The 17,977-nt window shown below is 41.8% G+C and overlaps 5 protein-coding genes and 2 non-coding genes across 9 annotated transcripts; 2 read left to right on the forward strand and 5 right to left on the reverse strand.

The window, feature by feature from the left end:
• Window positions 1–251: 251 nt before the first annotated feature.
• Window positions 252–1,387, reverse strand: LOC128257576 (uncharacterized). Its single transcript, XM_052988640.1, has one exon. The coding sequence runs from the start codon at window positions 1,245–1,247 to the stop codon at window positions 279–281; it is 969 nt and encodes a 322-aa protein (XP_052844600.1). The 5' UTR covers window positions 1,248–1,387; the 3' UTR covers window positions 252–278.
• A 23-nt stretch (window positions 1,388–1,410) lies between these two features.
• Window positions 1,411–3,264, reverse strand: LOC128257578 (tetratricopeptide repeat protein 36 homolog). Its single transcript, XM_052988641.1, has 4 exons — window positions 2,412–3,264; window positions 1,994–2,351; window positions 1,709–1,884; window positions 1,411–1,657 (listed from the first exon to the last, which is right to left on the reverse strand). The coding sequence occupies exons 2-4, from the start codon at window positions 2,301–2,303 to the stop codon at window positions 1,586–1,588; spliced, it is 558 nt and encodes a 185-aa protein (XP_052844601.1). The 5' UTR covers window positions 2,304–2,351; window positions 2,412–3,264; the 3' UTR covers window positions 1,411–1,585.
• Window positions 3,265–4,023: 759 nt separating this feature from the next.
• On the reverse strand, window positions 4,024–11,077 carry LOC128257469 (ras-interacting protein RIP3). Of its 2 annotated transcripts, none has more exons than XM_052988488.1 (3): window positions 10,814–11,077; window positions 5,880–6,611; window positions 4,024–5,414 (listed from the first exon to the last, which is right to left on the reverse strand). In XM_052988488.1, exons 2-3 carry the CDS (start codon window positions 6,578–6,580, stop codon window positions 4,610–4,612), a joined length of 1,506 nt encoding a protein of 501 aa, XP_052844448.1. In that variant the 5' UTR covers window positions 6,581–6,611; window positions 10,814–11,077; the 3' UTR covers window positions 4,024–4,609. The 2 variants fall into 2 exon arrangements, with proteins under 2 accessions (XP_052844448.1, XP_052844446.1); XM_052988486.1 differs by having other exon boundaries at window positions 10,408–11,076.
• On the forward strand, window positions 8,767–8,839 carry Trnav-aac (transfer RNA valine (anticodon AAC)). The gene has a single exon. It is a non-coding gene; the product is annotated as a tRNA-Val (tRNA).
• Trnav-aac (transfer RNA valine (anticodon AAC)) lies at window positions 9,317–9,389 on the reverse strand. Its single transcript has one exon. It is a non-coding gene; the product is annotated as a tRNA-Val (tRNA).
• A 752-nt stretch (window positions 11,078–11,829) lies between the features above and the next one.
• LOC128257163 (uncharacterized) lies at window positions 11,830–17,639 on the reverse strand. The gene is made up of 8 exons (XM_052988031.1): window positions 17,494–17,639; window positions 17,242–17,436; window positions 16,742–17,178; window positions 16,451–16,681; window positions 13,366–13,423; window positions 13,071–13,307; window positions 12,216–12,709; window positions 11,830–12,132 (listed from the first exon to the last, which is right to left on the reverse strand). Exons 1-8 carry the CDS (start codon window positions 17,501–17,503, stop codon window positions 11,908–11,910), a joined length of 1,887 nt encoding a protein of 628 aa, XP_052843991.1. The 5' UTR covers window positions 17,504–17,639; the 3' UTR covers window positions 11,830–11,907.
• Window positions 14,637–15,995, forward strand: LOC128257470 (protein obstructor-E-like). Of its 2 annotated transcripts, none has more exons than XM_052988489.1 (4): window positions 14,637–14,779; window positions 14,842–14,988; window positions 15,065–15,505; window positions 15,574–15,995. In XM_052988489.1, exons 1-4 carry the CDS (start codon window positions 14,701–14,703, stop codon window positions 15,978–15,980), a joined length of 1,074 nt encoding a protein of 357 aa, XP_052844449.1. In that variant the 5' UTR covers window positions 14,637–14,700; the 3' UTR covers window positions 15,981–15,995. The 2 variants fall into 2 exon arrangements, with proteins under 2 accessions (XP_052844449.1, XP_052844450.1); XM_052988490.1 differs by having other exon boundaries at window positions 14,638–14,779; window positions 15,065–15,501; window positions 15,568–15,839.
• Window positions 17,640–17,977: the final 338 nt, after the last annotated feature.

Genomic DNA, 17,977 nt, shown 5'->3' on the forward strand with positions numbered 1-17,977 from the left:
CATCAATTGGTTTGTTAGGGAGTTAATATATGAATAAATAAAAAAAAATCACAAAATCGCATTTGTCTAAGGTAAATCAACTTTAAGGAATAATTCAGTTGAACGCGTTGAAAAATTCCAAAGGAAACTGAATATGATTAATAAAATGAACGCGCATTGTATATCATCTTTTCTGGTTTGGCATATCTTTAATATACATATATATTTATTAATTAAATCACCAATTAATTGTTAGTCCACATCAGCTTAAGTACTTTTATCTAAACATTTATTATTTTTTACAATTTTTGTAATGCAAGTACTCCACTCACGGTCTCCTGTTTCCAGTACACCTTTGTCAGTGAAAGCTTCTGAAGATCATGGTCCACCAGGTCCAACTGCTGCTCCAGATTTCGCTTGAGATTGCGCACTCGTAGAGTGCCCATGGAAAGGGGCAATCGGTTGTACTCGTCGATCAGTTTGTTTTGCCGCTCACGGGCGGCATCTAAAAGTAGCCTGCGCTGTTCACTGGACAGCAGGATGTGCTCGTTTTCCGGCTGTGGCTGGGTATCTATCTCTGCGTGGGACTCATTCTCTGGGTTCTGCGGCTCCAAGACAGGCAGCTGTTCACAGGATGCCTGGGAATGGACACTGAGCATATCCTCCGGATCCACGTCCACCACCTCCGGAATGTCCATTTGCCGAACTCTTAGGGAACTTGGCCTGGAGGACACCTCGTCTTCCTCTTTTCGAAACAACGAGCAGCTGGGCACATTGTCGAGCAACGTGGCTAACGGCCGTTGCAGTGTGTACTGCCCCGGTCGATAGCAATCGCGTTGCTCCGGCACTCTGCCCAGCTCGAAATTGGACGCAGTGCGTCGCAGACATGGGCCTTCCGGCAGGGAATGATCTCCCCTGCCGATCACAGGCTGCTCGTCGCCCTCGCTGCGGGACTGGACTTGGGATTGGGTTTTCTCCGAGCATTTGCGCAAAGCGGCACTAAGAAACCGCTCGTCGTTGATGTCCTCCGTTTGGATCTGTTTCTCGGCGAGATTCCGTCGATTGGGCACACGGTTTCTTCGATTTCCGGTGGCCAACACTTGTTTAACTGGTCCGCAGCACCTGGCCAACGATGCTGCCGTTGGCATTTGGTAGTTTGGAGACACCTGGCTCACCATCATCCGGTTTTCGCGCAGAAAGTTCCGGCGGGATAGATTAGTTCCTTGGATGCCGCCCATCGGGAGACGGGTCATAACCACATAAACCATTTCAAACAAGAGATGAAAAAAAAAACAAATATAAAAACGACAAACGTGATGAAGTGTTTTTTGGAGGCTACAAAATTCAACTGAGAAATAAGATTAAATTAATCACACAATGAAACGTCAAGCAAACGTCAGTCACTCAAATTTTCCATGCAAAAAATAAGAATGTAAATTATAGCTTTATGTAAATTATATAAATTATAGATTTTAGTAGAATTATAAAATACAACACGCATGGTTATAGAGAAAATATGGAGTCCACATTGCAATTAAATTATATATCAAAGTGCCTTAGTCTGAACAATTAATTTATTTTTCATAAAAACCGAACTATGATCATCCTACTTGAGCTGATCGAAGGCCTGGCGAAGCATTTGATTGCAGAGTGCCGCAAATGGATTGATTTCTACCAGCTGGAAAAGAGGACGGATTTAGCTACATTTTTTTGGGAAATTTATACCCACCTGTTCCCTGGCAAATTTACTGCCCAACTGTGCTGCTGCCTCGAAATCAGCACGCGCGGCATCCAAATTATCCAGTTTTCGATATAACACTCCTCGCTGACAGTGGGCGTGGCATTTGGTGCGGATTTGCTGATCATTGGCCAGTTGCAGAGCTCTGTTCAAGTCATCTAGGGCCTCTATAAACATAAATATCAGTTAGAAATGGCATTCTCCGGAATTAAAATAATAATAATAATAATATTGAATAACATTTTAGTAATACAATTAGTGCATATCAATACTAACCCTCATCGCGTTTTGCCAGACGAAGTGTTTGAGCACGATTATTCAGCACAGAAGCTCTGTCAGCCAAATCTAGTGCTTGTCTGAATAGATCAAGGGCTTTATCTATCTCCCCCCTTTCAGATAAGTCAATTGCTTTAAGCTCCAGCTCCCTGGAAGCTCTAATGGCTTCGTTGTCCGGTTCCACATCCTTCAGTTCGTTTTCAGCGGGAACTGATCCTTGCGTATTGATGCTGCTTAGCTCGAGGGGATTGAAGATGGAATCTAGCACTTGCTGGTCGTGAGGACTTAAGCTTAGATTAGCTTGCGGCATGATCCGATGCTATTTGCTTTACTAGTTCAAACAAACTGAGTTTGGAACCTAAATAGTTGAAATACAGAATAGAGTAGAGGAAACAAAATGCAAATGATGTCGCCCAACCTGTTTGAACATTTTTAAAACAAGAAAGTCGCTGAATTCTGGTGCACCGACTACGAGATACCTAAAATTCATTACCAGTCTGATTTTTCTAGTTTTTACAGGTTCCGAGATTTTGCTGTTTATTCAGGCAGACTATAGGATTGAAAAATAATGTTCACAATGTGAACTTCACATATTATATTTATTTATTTTCCGTTCGGCAGGGTGGTTCAGAAATCTTTGGTAAAGAAAAAAAAATCATGATTGGTGTTGTCCAGCCAAAAAGCAGATGTTGTGCATTCAAAATCAACAATCGGCATAGATTTTTCTATTTCTTTTATGTCTGGCATATCTGCCAGTTTTCCACCTAATCCAATACAATGATTTTTAGCATCGACAAATGATTATTTTGTAAAAATGACGTCGAAATCGTCCATTCCTATTGCGGTCACGTATTCTCCGGAATTCGGAGGAGAAGGCACAAATGGATCTTGCTGCAAGGATGGTCGTCTTCTTTCCACCTTGGGTTCCAGCGCCTTTGGTTGGGTGTTAGTGTTGTTGGACCTAGAGTTGATTTCTATTCTAATGCTGTCAAACATTTCTTTAATTTCTTGTTGATTTTTGGCCATCACTGATTTTGTTTCTTGTGCCATAGCGTTAAGCTTTTCCCGCAGATCGGCTAGGTCACCAAATAGATGATGTAGTGCGGCGTGGCAAAAGGAGCCGCACTGAGTCGGTGCATCTGTTAAGACACAGACAGAAGGTGGACGCCCCTGGGAATCCACCAGGACGTGCAAATTCCAGGCCATTGTTGCGTACAAAAACAATGTTGCTAACTGTTGCATTTTCGAAATGTTTACAACCGTTAAAGACGAGAGCTTATATTCTACTAATTCTGATACCATTGCCATATATTCTGGAACATATTTTATACCCTGAACTTGTTAAATTAGGGGATGTTTTTCAGACTTGTTCAGAGACTCAAAGAAATAGCTCCCGAAAAAAGAGTGAAAACTAAAATGATAACTTAAAGACTAAGATCTAACTTAAAAACCCTACGAATTTTATAGTTTTTACCATATCCCACAAAAATTTGAAATTAATTTGACCGATTTATCTTAACATAAAAGCGAAATTAGTTTCAAAATGAAAGCCAATTATTTTATATTTATTGCCAGGCTACAAATTAGTCGCGACACTCAATCAAAGGGGTCATGTTTCTTGTGCTTTGAGTTTGTACTCTTCTATATTGGCGCAAAATATAAGTCATACTCCGTTTCCCGGATATAATTATCGAAATATATGCGCATTTAATAAAATATTTGGCACATATGGTTCAATAAAAAGATAAGCATTCCACGCCGCCGAAAATGTGTTAAATTTTTGCTTGGGTTCCTAATTTGAAATACGGATATTGTGTTTTCTGCAATTTAGTACAAAGGACGGCTTAAAAACAATTTTTTATTTTCAGTATACAAATAATGTAAGAAGCAAAACGGAATGTTTAAATTGACAGCGTTGAAATATATAAAACTTAACATTCAAATATGAAAATGCTCGGCAAATACTTGGAGTTATTTAAAATAACTATTGACCAATGTAAGTAAAATTGGAGTCGTTAAAATAATAAAACATTTGAGTACATTTAAGATCATTTTATTTATTTAATATATGTCGTATTTACTTAATATATTGCACTCTGTTTTCACATTTCGTAAGAGAACTGGGCAATTGATTGGTTATTTATTTATTACTTAACTGCCTAATAATACTGCTGCTTGACCTCACTATTTTCTGTATCAGCTATTTCTACATATTTTCTCGTTGCATTGGCTTGTCGTGTTGTGTAGCTAATGGTTTAACACACTTTGATCTCGCTTATGATTTCTTGATCTCTTGAGCATATCACAGAACAAAAATGACAGTAGAATATGACATGTTCGGGTCTGGAGTGGAAGAGTTTGGTTTCTAGTACGGGGCATAGAAAGTGTAAAAATATTATTCAGAGCTTAGGAGTAAATATACGTGTATGCATATATGTTTATCTGATATATATAAATAGCTATTCCGTGTAAATGTTCATATAAACTGTGATATCATTGTTCTTTTTTTTTTTTTTTTTAGAAAAATACTGAGCAAAAGTACTTGGCATTGTGCATCGAGGGGGTGTCAGGGATCGGGGCTGGCGAACTCGAAGTGAGGCTCAATTCCTCGACAGCCTATACGAGAATCTTGTCGTACGAGGGCGGCGGTGACTCATCCAACGGCAGTTGTTTGCCCATCGTCGCCGGCGTCTGTTCCGGCAGCAATATGGCTATATGGTAGGGTGGCGGACCGGCTGTGGCCGCCGTGGTCAGCTGCCGCTCCTCCAGGTACCGCACCTCGCTCATCTCCAGCAGACAGCCGGCGGACTGGGCCGTTCCCGATCCCGATCCTGCACCCAATCCCGAGCCGGCCAGGTTGGAGTTCACCCCGCGACTGTGGCACACCGCTGCACGACCATCCGAGCGATTGGAGGTCGAGAGCAGGCCCTTGGGAATCCGGCACAGACTGACCAGGCAGGCGGCCAGGAAGAAGGTGGCCGAGAAGGCGCAGAAGATCAGCACCTCCAACCCAGTGCCCTGGTGGTCGAAGTAGAACTTCGTTCCGGCCACAAAAACGGAGGCCAACACCAGCGAGGCGCACATGCCGCATTTCAGGTGGCTGGGCAGCAGTTGCGAGTCCGCGTGCTGCAGCAATGCATGATGTTGCTGCTGCAACTGGTTGCTGTGCGTTGTTGCGGGCGCAGCAGCCACTGTTGCCGCTGGACTGGAGACAGTTGCTGCTTCTGTTGCCGCTGCTGCTGCTGCTGTCCCTGATGTTACCGCTGCAGTGGTGTGCCGCATGTTGCTGCTGGAGTTGTGGCGACGGGGCGTGGCGTAGGCGGTCGGCTGTCGCTGGCTGTTGCTGTTGCTGCCGCTGGTCGAGTGATTGCTGCTGTGCTGGTGATGGGCGGTATGGTGATAGGCGCTGTAGGCATCATCGCTGGAATATGATTTCAAATGTTAATCAGGCATTATGAATAATAAGTTAACACCAATGCAGACAACCATTTTCTTATAAATCAAGTAAGAATAATATGTCCTTTCCCAAATTAATTCACAAACATGTAAATCAGTTTTCGTTCTTGTTGTCAAAAGCTCTTAATTTGCTGTCATGTGTAATTGGTGGTTTTTGGATTTTTTAAAGGACGGCTTTTCAGTTAAATTTAGTTAAATTTGTAAATAAATGTTATCGATCTTAGTTCTTGTTTGGCTGTCATGTGTAATGTGTGAGTTTCAGTAAAACATTTTGCTGTCAAGTGTAATCATTTAGGCTAAGACTTTACGGGATAAACTTTTCTTTAGTCTTAATAATCAAAAAAATAAACAGTAATTTTAAGATGTATTTTATTATTCTAAAATTTGTATATGTCTGCAGTGGTGTTACCCATTAAGCTCAGCTACTCACGCATAGACATTGCCCGAATATTGCTGCTGCTGCTGTTGCTGTTGCTGATGTGCATCGTAATGCCTCATGGGCACAGCCATGTTGCCAAACTGTGGATGGTGATAGCTATAGTGTTGCTGCTGCTGTTGCTGATGTTGCTGCTGCTGATGGTGCACGAGTTGCTGCTGCTGCTGCTGCTGGCTTCGCGGCTGGTAACGCGTGCTGCCGTGGTGATTGTAGTGCGAGCCACGTGCCACCAGGGGTACGATGGTTCCACTTCCCGTGAGGACAGCCGCCGAGGAGGCTATTCCGCTGGCATTGTTATTGTTGCTGGCAGTTGTTATTGTACCGGTGGCAGACAGATTATTATTGTTGCTGGTGCCACCACCGCTGGAATGTTGCTGCAACATATGTTGCTGCTGCTGGTGCTGATGGTGCTGCTGCTGTTGGCCATGCAGGGAATTGTTGTTGCCATACGATGACTGCGATTGGCGACTTGTGCCCGGCTGATGAAGATCGTAGGGCGTCTGCGGCAGGGATCGGTGCACCGAGGGCATGGTTTGTCCGCTGCTTCCAGCACTGTTGCTGCTGCAGCTGGTGGACTTGGTCCTTCGTGGCGGATGGCCATAGCTGAGTCCGCTCCCAGCGTGCGACAAAGAAGCCGCAACCCGGGAGCGCCCAAATCCGCACTGCTGCGATCGTTTGTCAATCCAGAAATGCATGGCGGACCAGAAAAGAGCAGGCTTTGTTTCACTGGAAGGAAATCGGAACAAAATGAACACATGTAGTTTATTAAATAGAAAGGAAGTCTAACAAGGAATACTCTTTTAAACTTTTTATTTACTATATATATTATATTCAAAGACAGCTAAACGAATTCCAATTTTAACTAATGTTGTTTCTTTAAAAGCCAGAATCTAAGAATTTAAGTTGGATTTGTCTTTAGGAACGACAAAATTGTTGGGATCAGCTTCAAATTAGAGATAAAGTACAGCGACTTAACATATATAAAGTTTTTTGAATTTCAAAATGTATTATTTCTAGAGTTTCTCTAAGCTTAGACAATGTTACCAAGAAACCAGAAACATCTTTTGAGTGCAGTCAGAAAGACAGACAATCAGACAGTCGGCATTAAGTGCTGCAAACTTATTTGAAGTTCAAGTTGTGTGTGGGAGAATCCTTAACTAGACAAAGCGCATCTGACTCATTTGGCTTTGTGTCTGCCAGACGGAAAGGAGTTTTCCCCCAATGCCTTTTTTCCCCTACTGCTCTTCCGAAAAGCTAAAACAGGAAACGTGCGCATCGCATTTCACGATGCTGTCTCCCTGTCTGCGAAAAAAAACCCCAACCAGATCCTGGCTGGGCATTTCCTCTTTGTGCTTCCCTGTTCGAAGGTGCAACATGGAACAAAGGTTCCTTTCGGCTGTCGTTGCCTGGTCAAGGAACCCGACCGAAAAATAAAACATTCATTGAACGCTTTCACTTCCCGTGTCATTGCCCATTGCCATCCAGCCACAGCCAAAACATCCTTAAACACCAACACGACCACAAGGACCCCAGCGCGCCAAAACACACAGACAGATTTCGGCATGAGATGGTGTTGCAAAAGGACGTGGCCCTGCAGTGCCGTACTTAAAGGGGGCTTATAAGTACTTAAGATTTTATTAGGAAATATTTTAATTTTCCCTTTCTATGCTCAGTTTATAAGAACCTATTTCTAAAAGACCCCCATTTATTTCTAAAAAAATACGCCTTTGTTTCCCGGCTGAGGAGGTGAAACTTTGGGTTCGCGAACTATTCAAAGATGGATTATGACGCTTACTTCCCTCTGTTCTTGGAAGTTTTTTGACACAGAGTAAGAGCCCCCATCCATACCATTGTGCCCGATGTTTGCATTTTTGGTTCTTAACTCGCTTAGCTGTTCGTTGAACTGTCCCTACGGCCTGAGTTTTTGTGTGTGGTCTTGGCGGTTTTAGCAAATCAACGATGACAGCGGCAAAAATAATGAATTTTTTAAATTATACCACAGACAGTTTTACACTGTCGCATAAACAATCGAGTATATACGCATACGCACCGTGCGCCGTACGAACATAGCAATAAAAATCAACCGCACAATAAAATAACTTTTATTTTTGGAGAACTTTCCTGTTCTATTCGCCAGCAGGGTTCAAAGTTCAATGCCTGTCAACATCTTCGAGCAAAAATTACACAACACAATGCCAGAGCTGAGTGCGAATAAATAAATACTCAAGCACGGGCCAGAGTAATAAAATAAACATATTTAAAAGAGACATTTTGACAACCTTTTGATAGGTTCATTTCGTTTCCATTTTTCGCCTGGCGCCACTCGGATTTTGGTTTGTTTTTGGACATCCCCTTGTCCTTTTCATCTGAGGGTTCAATGCTTTTTGCTCCTGCCACCCAGATTGCAATCATTTAGTTTATTTGCCATTCGGGGCAGAGTTCAGCTGGATTTGGCTTTGCCTCGATGCTGGTCAAGAATTGTGCGGAACTTGATGAAAGTCGGGCATTGACATGGTCTGAGCTGAGGGTTGTAAAGTGGTGTTTTCCCTAGCTAAATAATCATAAAGAAAACTTGTGCTCTGCCCGCAGAAACATGAAAAGGTCTCTCCACAAACAGTACCACATTCAATTTGTCTTAATCTCCTTTTACACACTATTCAAATCACTATCTCAAAAATTCTATTATCAGCCACGCCATGCCCCTCGCTAAGCTAAAGACAAACTGCCCAATCATTGGTTCTCCTTGAAATATTCCACATAAAAATCACTTAAATAGATACAATAACACTTTCGGGTTTCGTTCACGCAACCTGTTTCATTTTTGGCCTGCCGCCAAAAACGGGTCGCTGAAGTTGGCCTCTGCGCCGCGCTAGTTTCAACTGTTTCCGTGGTGTAGCGGTTATCACATCTGCCTAACACGCAGAAGGCCCCCGGTTCGATCCCGGGCGGAAACATGTGGAATACTTTTCTGATTCTTTTTATAATGTTTTTTTTATTAGTGTTATGTGACATTTAAATGCAGATACTAAATAAAGTCAACTTCGTGAAACATTTTAAGGTTTTGCTAGAAATCTCTCCTTGCTCTAACTTTTTCTTTGTCAGATCTATTGGATCTCGTTCTTAGCATTATAATTTATTCATTTCATTCATTTATTTGGTTACCTAAGTCTTGGAAGTAACAAACTAAAGTTTTCTCAATTTTGCTCGAAAATCAAATAAATTTATTGCTATCATAATCTTAATGGCAAAAACTTAATTAGCTCCCAGTAGAAGCAAATCCAACAGTTTTAATATTAGAAAGAACTTCAAGTTAAATTGTACAATGTACAATTATCTATTTAAAACCAAACGGTAAATATGCATTCTTACTGGAAAACAAAAGAAAAATAATTACTGAATATAAAAAAAAAACAAAAAAGTATTTTTTCACCTGTTTCCGCCCGGGATCGAACCGGGGGCCTTCTGCGTGTTAGGCAGATGTGATAACCGCTACACCACGGAAACAGTTGAACAATGCTTGTCCAAAGGGACGCTTGTGACACGAGGGAGGTTTGTGTGCGGGCAAATCAAAGTACAAATCTATTCTAAAGTTATTTATATTAGTTAATTAGTTATAGATTTTTGAAGTTTTTAATTCGATATAAAAGTAATGCATATCTGCCAGCCATATAACTTTTTTAGCTAATGTATTAATTTTAATCATTCAATTTTCGTTTTAAATAAAGATTGTAATTTTAAGTGAATTAAGTGTCGGGTTTTTTCTTATTTTAACAATAAATTTTGTTTTGGAAATTCAGTTTTATATGTTCCCAATTAGCCTATAGTCCGCATTTAATGTGCAGAATTAAATATTTAGAGGCCATTCCCTTTCAGTTTATTGACTGAGAGATTTGATTGTATTTGGGGCAAATGACACTATGGAAAAGCCAAAGAAATGTTTATTAAACGGAATTCCTGGGCCATTCCGGAAAATTCTTGGGAAACGGAGCTATCCCAACGGCATGACCATTGCATAAATGAAATGCCAGACATTCAAAATTTTGCTGCTATTCGCCCAGCCATTTTCCTCACCTCCGGCGGATGAAATCTATGCGTCATTGGGCAAAGATGCCAAAACAAAGCAGAAATTGTAAACTTTAAAGCAGGAACAATTTCGGCCCACTGCTCTAGGCTGGGCACCCCTTTTTGCCCATTCTAAAATACTCTCACTCGGACGGTTTGTTTTTGCCATTAACCTTTACTGTTCGCTCTTTTCGTTGGCGGGAAGTGAATTTGTCTCATTCGAGTGACTTTGCAGGGAAAAGGGGGTGAATAATGTGAGGACCGACTGAGTGACTGTCTGTCGGTTTGTCGGTTTGTCTGTCTGTCCGACTGTCTGTGTCCCCAACAAAAGGCCACAAAAACGAACAAAATCCCTGCCCACTTGATGGCGTACGCTGCGTATGAGCAATGCGCTGTATGCATATGTATGTGTGGGTTGTTTTTCAAGTGCACCACGTTTTTGTGCGATTCTTTTTTTTACCTGGAATATTTTCTCGGTTCGGATTTGATTCGCTTTCTTTGGCTCTGGCTCTCAAATGTGTGTTCCTTTCAGCCTTTCAATGCCTCCGCCTATTGGCACGTTGCTGTCACGTTTCTCGCCTTTATTACACACATATTGTTGTTTCTGGAACTGGTATTTTTTGCTTGCTATTTTGTAGTTGCTGCAGCAGAGTCCTTGAACGCTCAACTGACCCGACACGACACAAGACAAGCACGCACACACACACAAACACACACACATACACACACACACTGTCACAGTGCCTTGGCAAATAAATATCCCTTTTTGTGCACACGAAGGACTCACGCGACTTGCAACTTTCATATATTCAATTCAAAAAATCAGCCACCGCGGATTCGCGCTCGAATAACTGTATTTTGCCAACCTTGCGACCCGAGAGGCAGGTGGGCGGTGGGTGGTGAGTGGTGAGTGGTGGAGAATGAACTGCGATCAAGTGGGTGGTGTTGCGATTTGCCTGCGATTCGAACGGCGCAAGGACTCGCAGCTAACTGAATGTGTGAATGCAGCTGGCCTCAGCGCCGTGCTCGTTTTCACTTTCATGAGTTTCGCAGACCGCTCTTTCACCACCCCCCTTTCGCCCGCACCCTCAGGCTGTTTTTTTCGTGTTTTTGTTTTTGTTTCTGCCAGCAGACAGCGATTTGTTCTTGCTTTCTGTATATGCGACCCAGGTGGGTGGTGGGGAGAGGACGATTGCGGGTGCTGCAATCAGAGGAGCATGAATGGGGCGCTCTCCGACGTGCTCTCCCACTCTCTCTCTCCCGCTCTCTTTTTGAAATCACGGTGGCTGCACGGCACATGCGCACTGCCAAAAAAATAGCCATTGTGAGTGGTTTATTAAAATTCAAAAAATACCGCCTTAAATTTTAACGTGTTATCTCTGCCAGAACACTTAAATAAAAGTTTCGATTGCTAAGCTTTTTTTAACAAGATAAGAAAGCTTTTAAGCGACCGCTTTATCAGTTTGAATCTATCCTAAACTATTATTCTTACCACAAATATAAGTGCATACAAAGATAGATAAATCTGCAACTTAAATAGCTATTTAAAATAACTTTCCCTTAAAGAATGTTACTTAATTTACAAAAATTTGCTTTCTTAATTATTAATAATAATAATATATATACACGCTTAAAGTATTTACTTTTATTCGATTTAATTTGCCATTCTAGGACATTTAAAAGTTTTTCCCTTATATGAAAGATTATGCCTAATGATATTAACTTTGATTTTACCCCATTTTATATGATGAAGTTGACTTTTGTTGTTTACCCGCCTTGGAACCCCCCTATACTTTAAGTATAATTATTTAACCAACAATTTCAACTCATTTGATTAAGTCAAGTGAAAAGTATTGAATAGTTTAATAAATAACTTTTCATTTAAAGTCAAATATAAAGTCAACATAGCGATTGCTTTCGATTGTTTTCTCAATGTAATTATTTATTTGGAAGAACTCAGTTAGGCACCCACAAATTGCGGCTGGCGGCACTCCTCCACCTTGGGATCGTAGTGCAGACCCGGAGTGCAGTCCAGGGTGACTCCTCGGCCCTCGACGCAGTAGTAGTACGCATCGGGGCGGGATTTGTGCGGATAGAAGTGTATGCCCACATGGGGACACTCAATGTCGGCACGTCGCAGCGGGGAACGGGAATAGGGCACAATTTGCCTAGCAGTGGCATTAATCTGATATGGGTGCAAACAGTAAGTAATAGGATTAAAAATAGGTATATCTCTATAAAATATATGTTCACATCTCCCCAACTCACCGTGCAGTTGACATTCTTGGCGAAGTCACAGCACTTGCACTCCGGATTGTAGGCCAATCCGGGAGCGCACTCCTGCTCCCACGGTTGGCCATCGGAGCAGACGAAGTACTTGCTGCAGGACGCCTTGCTGGCCAGGTAGATGATGTCCTTCGGCTGGAAGGTGACCGAGCAGTCGTTGGCCACACAGTCCACGTACTCGGGAAAGTCGCAGCGATCCGTCACATTGTTATACTGCAGTCCATCGTGGCACTCCCGCAGCACGGGTTTGCCGTAGTAGCACAGCACGTACTTGGTGCAGGTGTTGTCGTAGCAGAAGCTGCTCAACTCCATCGACTGGCAGGTGGGCAGGCACTTCGCGAGCTTCAAGTATGTGCAAATCTGGCGCACCGGATCGTAGCCCACTTCACACGTCTCATTCGGATTGGGGCACAATACCGGAGGGACAGAGGCCTGGTCCAATGCCTTACAGCTGCCTATTTTTAGTATTGTGTTATCTAAAATACATTTTCATGTTTTAATAACTTTGACATAATTGATATCTTCCTTAAGCTACAATTCTAAGGACCAGCTCAATACCGATAAGAATGATTAAAAGCACTTTCACTGGGTATCCTACTTTGGTAAGGGCCAACTCTTTATCACTTTTTGAATTATAAAAAATTTTGAAAGTATGTGGGAAAGGAACTCAACTATGAGCCATTTTATGCTACAACATATTTGTGGGAGGATCTGGTTTCAAGTCAAGCATTTTTTGTAGCATTCCTTATTTAACATTTTAACACCACATTTTCAATCCGTTTTTATTCGAAAGTGGGTTTAATCATCCATCACCTATTAACTTCAAATTCAACTTACTTTTACACTCGATATACTTATCGCAATCGCCCACATAGGGCAGAAAAACGCCATCCACCACGTTGTTGCAAACGTCGATTTGGGTGTTCTTGTATATATCGTATACAGAGTCATCTTCGCCATTTCCGCCTTCGCGATCATCATCTGGACCGGGGGCCACCACCAAATCTTCCTCGGCCTGAATCCCATGAGCACATAAAACGACCAGGAGTATTCCACTATTTATCAGCCACTTCACTGCGAAGTTAATGCAAGTGATAAGGAGTTAAAGGAAATCAATCTCCGAGCTACTTACTCCTGGATAGCTCGGTATGTGCAACAGTACTGTCTGCTTTCAGCCTGGAAAGTGTCAACTTTATATGAAATCTTTGTTACCTCCTAATGAGTTCTTGCCAGATATCAGCTTATCATTCTGCTAATTTTGGCACACGACTCTCCTAGAGGAAAAGTACACTCTAATTTCTGCAAACATTTCAACTTTCAATTTGTCGCCGTCAAACATAAACGATAACGAAATGCTTTGAATAGACTGATTCTCAGAACTCCTGGATCTCATCTCGTAATCAACAATTTAAATTTTATGTTTAAAACTAGATGAATCGCTATAGCTAAGGCACTTTTAAATAATTAATATACCTTCTAAAAATAATCTGATTTTAGGTTGAGTCAACTGCCGGAAAATTTACAACTATAACTTCTTGAGTATTATATTTAATACTTGTTTGTATGAATGGGTAGAATGAGTGGGAGTTGATCTTGACCGAATAAACAAATACAGCTTTGTAATTGACCTCTTCCATGTCTGGGAGTGCCGTGAGAGTGGGCGTGTCTCCATTTTTAAATTAGCTTTAATTGGTTTCGAGATCACGACATTCATACGGACAGACATACAGACATAAGGCTAGATCGAATCGACAATTAGTTGTGATCAATAATATATATACTTTATAGGGTCGGCAACGCTTTCTTCTACCTGTTACATACTTTTCAACAAAAACATACTCCAAATATTACTCCACTAGTTACGCGAGTAATTACGTGCACGCTTTTGCTCATATCTTTTGAGTGTTCGAGTACTGAAAGTCTGACATCTGAAAAATTGATATGTTTACAAGGGCTGGAGAGTCAAAACACCAGATGAAACACTCAAATAAGAATAATGATAACAAAAAAAATTGTATACATCAGGTAAAAAAAACATGTATAAAAATATTTGATTTAAAATTTATATTACAAAATTTTTCTATTTTGTGTGTTAAAAATTGTGAAATTTTGAGCAACCACTTTGATAGTGGCTAGTGTATGAAGTTTGAGGATATTTTTAGTGGCTTCAATTCACCTTAAAGTACAACAGTGAAAGTGCCTAAAAGCCCTTGTCTATCATTTAATTTCAAACACTTTTAACAACGGCCACTTTTAGTAAACCATCAGTAGATGAAAATTATGCTATTATTATTCTGTTTTCTATTTCCAAAAAGTTCCAGATTAAATACTCCTTTCGATTGACTCTTGTTTGTTAAAGTTATCAGAGTCTGGCGAATTTTAATGAGGCGCCTTCTAATTACCACATAGGAACATACATCTGATAAGGTTTGCAATTCACCGGGAATCAAAACATTCCGGATATTGAATGCCAAAAAGGTCTGCCTATAAATGGAGGGTCTCTTCGAGGTGGGGCGATAGTAAGCGGAGGAAACTGATGCCTAAAAGTGAGTTGTACCCGGTTGGAGTCAAGAAAGTAAGGAAAACTAAGTAACCATTTGCCCTATAGTGATGCACCGCCTGACCCTTTTGGCCCTGGCCGCCCTGATCGCAAGTTGTTGGGCTGCGAATGGTGAGGTCAATATCTGCTCCAATGTGGTCAGCAATCTCTTTCTGCCACACGTGAGCAACTGCAGCAAGTACTATCTGTGCATGAGTGAGTATACAGTACATACATACATACAGTATAAGTTTAGTTCAGGGATTGATGCTGCTCCTTACTCGTTGACCAGGTGAGGTGGCTGTGCCCCGGGAATGTCCGGCGGACTACTACTTCGATGCCCGGGACCAGCAGTGTGTGCCCGTGATGGAGGCCAGATGCGTGCCTTCCTGCAAGGCCCGCGGTCTCGAGTCCTTCTGCTACGATCGCACCTGCACCAAGTACGTGCTCTGCTTCGACGGCACTCCGGTGATCCAACAGTGCTCCGATGGACTGCAGTACAATGCCCAGACCGATCGCTGCGACTATCCGCAGTATGTGGACTGCGCGGACAATCTGTGCATCCGGCAGAACAACCCCGATGACATCGTCTACATCGCCAGCAAGGCGAAGTGTGACAAGTACTTCGTGTGCATGAATGGTCTGCCCATGGTCCAAAACTGCACCAGTGGTCTCCAGTACAATCCAACCACCCAGAGTTGCGACTTCCCATCCAGGGTCAACTGCACGGTGGGTGCTTCACATGATCTCGCTTGCTTGAGTGATCTCAAATGAAGTGCTTTACTTACCTTTTAGGTGGAGAACCTACAGAGGAATATCCTGCCCTTCGCCCGAGCTCCTCCACGCACCGCCGACATCAAGTGTCCCTCGGAGGGCGTCCACTTTGTAGCCCACCAGACGCGACAGGATGTGTACTACTACTGCCTGAATGGACGCGGAGTCACCCTGGATTGCACTCCTGGCCTGGTGTTCGATGCCAAGCGCGGGGAGTGCCGCGAACCACAATTCGTGGGAGTTTAGCGAGTCTAGTCTTTTTGAATAAAGATCCACTGTTGCTCAAATCAAAATATTATGATTTATTGTTATGCAAAATAACAAGTCCCTTAGTGTTGGGGTGTTGGAATGGCTTTCAAGGTATTGTTCCTAGGATGGATCATCAGTCAACAAAAAAAAGAACATTTAAATTGTATTTATCCAATGTTTTTTAAAAAGCCAAAGATCACTCAATTTTACATTTCTTTAAAGCCTTTAGAAGCCATAACACAGCTAAAAAATATAGCTTAATATAGGTCTTTTCAAGATATTTGTTTGTTGAGTAATTAATTGTTTCTAAGAAATTTTCTGCCCTTTTATTCTCTTTTTTAACATTCTTGAAACTAAACTTTTATTACATGAATTTAAAACTATTGGGTATGAAAAATTGCTGTTAGATAAATATTAAATTAATACCATGAAAGGTCTTAGGTCTTTAAATACAGTTTTAGATTCGTGGGTATAGAAATGAAACAAAAAAGTATATGGGGCTATAAAATTTAGTATTGAATCAATACTCAGTTCTTTTTTTTTTGGTGTATTAGTGTGCAATTTCAAATTAAATTTTTTCCATATAACTTAAGTCATTCTAACAAGGAACTAGAATCGTTTACTCTATTCAATTTTATTGATTTCATCCGCATTACAGCCCCACATTCTGGGGTTCGCGGCACTCCTGAACTTTGGGATCATACCGCAAGCCCTCCGAACAGTCCAGAACGAGGCCATGTCCATCCACGCAGTAGTAGTAAGCATCCTGGCGTGACTCGTGGGCATAGAAATGGACACCCACGGATGGGCAGATGCCGTTCTGGGTGAGAGTTCTGGGTGAAAGACGACTTGATAACTGCCGCACTTTCCTCTGTTCAATGGGTATCTGAAAGAATTAAAGATTAACCAGGGATTTCTTTAAAAATATACAACTTTTTCAACCCACTTGGCAGTCGGATTTCGATGGAATATCGCAGCAATCGCACTTGGTGTTGAAGTGCAGGCCTGGAGTACAGGACTGCTCCCGGGGAACCCCGATGCCGCAGAGGAAGTACTTCTCGCAGGACACCTTGCTGGGCACGTAGCGCAGGTGGTAGGCATTGTAGTAGATGGAGCACTCGGACTCCACGCAGTCCACGTTCTGGGGGAAGTCACAGCGATCCGTTTGGGCGTTGTATTGGAGGCCATCGTGGCACTGCCTCAACACCGGCTGTCCGTAGTAGCAGAGCACGTACTTGGTGCAGGTGCGCTGGTAACTGAAGGTGCTGAAGCTCAAGGCGTCGCAGGTGGGCAAGCAATCGGCCTCGCCGGGATTAACACAGCTCTGGGTATTGGCGTTAAACTGGTACGGCGATTCGCACTGCAGCTCAATGGCCTGGCCAGCTAATGGACAATAATGATTTAAAAATAAAATCTATTTAACAAGTTCTTTATGTCAAAACTTACATCGACAGAGGTAGTACCTATTGCAGTCCCCCACAAAAGGCAGGAATACATTATCCGCCACATTGCCACAGAGGCTGAGGTTGCCCAAGATCAAACTCCTGCCATATTTCTCGACGGATGCAGTGGTAGAGCCATCGAAGCCTTCAGATCTTGCCTCAAACACGCCACATAGCAGGTAGATTATTAGCCAAATTTCTGCAAAATGATATATAAACTATAATACTTTCGAAATTTAGCTCTTCGCTCGCACACCTCCACTCATTGTCAGCTTTTTAGTTCAACTGCATTCCACCTTCCATGGAAATTTGCCTTTATGAGGTTCCAGAAAACATCAGATTATCTTATCACTGAATCGATGTTTTCAACTCAAACAACTGACAAATTAATTGGCAGGAAAAGTGATGACTCTGGGGGTCTATGTTTAGATCTTAGTGCTCAGAGCGGGCCAAAATAATCTATATTTAATCTCTATTTACATCTAGGTGAACAACGGTTTTTGTATGATAGATGGGTTTTTAAATTTGAAGACGTAAAAGTATTATATTTCTAGACAAAAAATTTTAATTTATATAATTATTTAGTAAAAAAAATTAAGTTTAAAGGAATATGCAGGATTAATTTAAGAATCCCTGATTATATACTAGCTATAGAATTTTTAAATTAAATAAATTTAAATTTAATTGCATTTCAAACAGACTGAAGCTCAAATATTTCTCTCTGTTCTCTAAGAAGATCT

The sequence above is a fragment of the Drosophila gunungcola genome, assembly GCF_025200985.1.
Source record: "Drosophila gunungcola strain Sukarami chromosome 3L unlocalized genomic scaffold, Dgunungcola_SK_2 000002F, whole genome shotgun sequence".
Lineage (NCBI taxonomy): Eukaryota > Metazoa > Arthropoda > Insecta > Diptera > Drosophilidae > Drosophila > Drosophila gunungcola.

What these genes read in the sequence shown, in the direction of transcription:
- LOC128257576 (XM_052988640.1), bottom strand. Translation starts at nt 1,247, where the DNA reads ATGGTTTATGTGGTTATGACCCGTCTCCCGATGGGCGGCATCCAAGGA.
- LOC128257163 (XM_052988031.1), bottom strand. An exon ending in CATCGAAATCCGACTGCCAA is followed by an intron (nt 16,682 to 16,741) that starts GTGGGTTGAAAA and finishes TAATTCTTTCAG; the next exon opens with ATACCCATTGAACAGAGGAA. An exon ending in AACCCCAGAATGTGGGGCTG is followed by an intron (nt 13,424 to 16,450) that starts TAATGCGGATGA and finishes TTTCATATAAAG; the next exon opens with TTGACACTTTCCAGGCTGAA.
- LOC128257578 (XM_052988641.1), bottom strand. Translation starts at nt 2,303, where the DNA reads ATGCCGCAAGCTAATCTAAGCTTAAGTCCTCACGACCAGCAAGTGCTA. An exon ending in TCTGGCAAAACGCGATGAGG is followed by an intron (nt 1,885 to 1,993) that starts GTTAGTATTGAT and finishes TTATGTTTATAG; the next exon opens with AGGCCCTAGATGACTTGAAC. An exon ending in GTAAATTTGCCAGGGAACAG is followed by an intron (nt 1,658 to 1,708) that starts GTGGGTATAAAT and finishes CCTCTTTTCCAG; the next exon opens with CTGGTAGAAATCAATCCATT.
- LOC128257469 (XM_052988488.1), bottom strand. Translation starts at nt 6,580, where the DNA reads ATGCATTTCTGGATTGACAAACGATCGCAGCAGTGCGGATTTGGGCGC. An exon ending in TATTCGGGCAATGTCTATGC is followed by an intron (nt 5,415 to 5,879) that starts GTGAGTAGCTGA and finishes ATCATATTCCAG; the next exon opens with CGATGATGCCTACAGCGCCT.
- LOC128257470 (XM_052988489.1), top strand. Translation starts at nt 14,701, where the DNA reads ATGCCAAAAAGGTCTGCCTATAAATGGAGGGTCTCTTCGAGGTGGGGC. An exon ending in GAGGAAACTGATGCCTAAAA is followed by an intron (nt 14,780 to 14,841) that starts GTGAGTTGTACC and finishes TTTGCCCTATAG; the next exon opens with TGATGCACCGCCTGACCCTT. An exon ending in CAAGTACTATCTGTGCATGA is followed by an intron (nt 14,989 to 15,064) that starts GTGAGTATACAG and finishes CTCGTTGACCAG; the next exon opens with GTGAGGTGGCTGTGCCCCGG.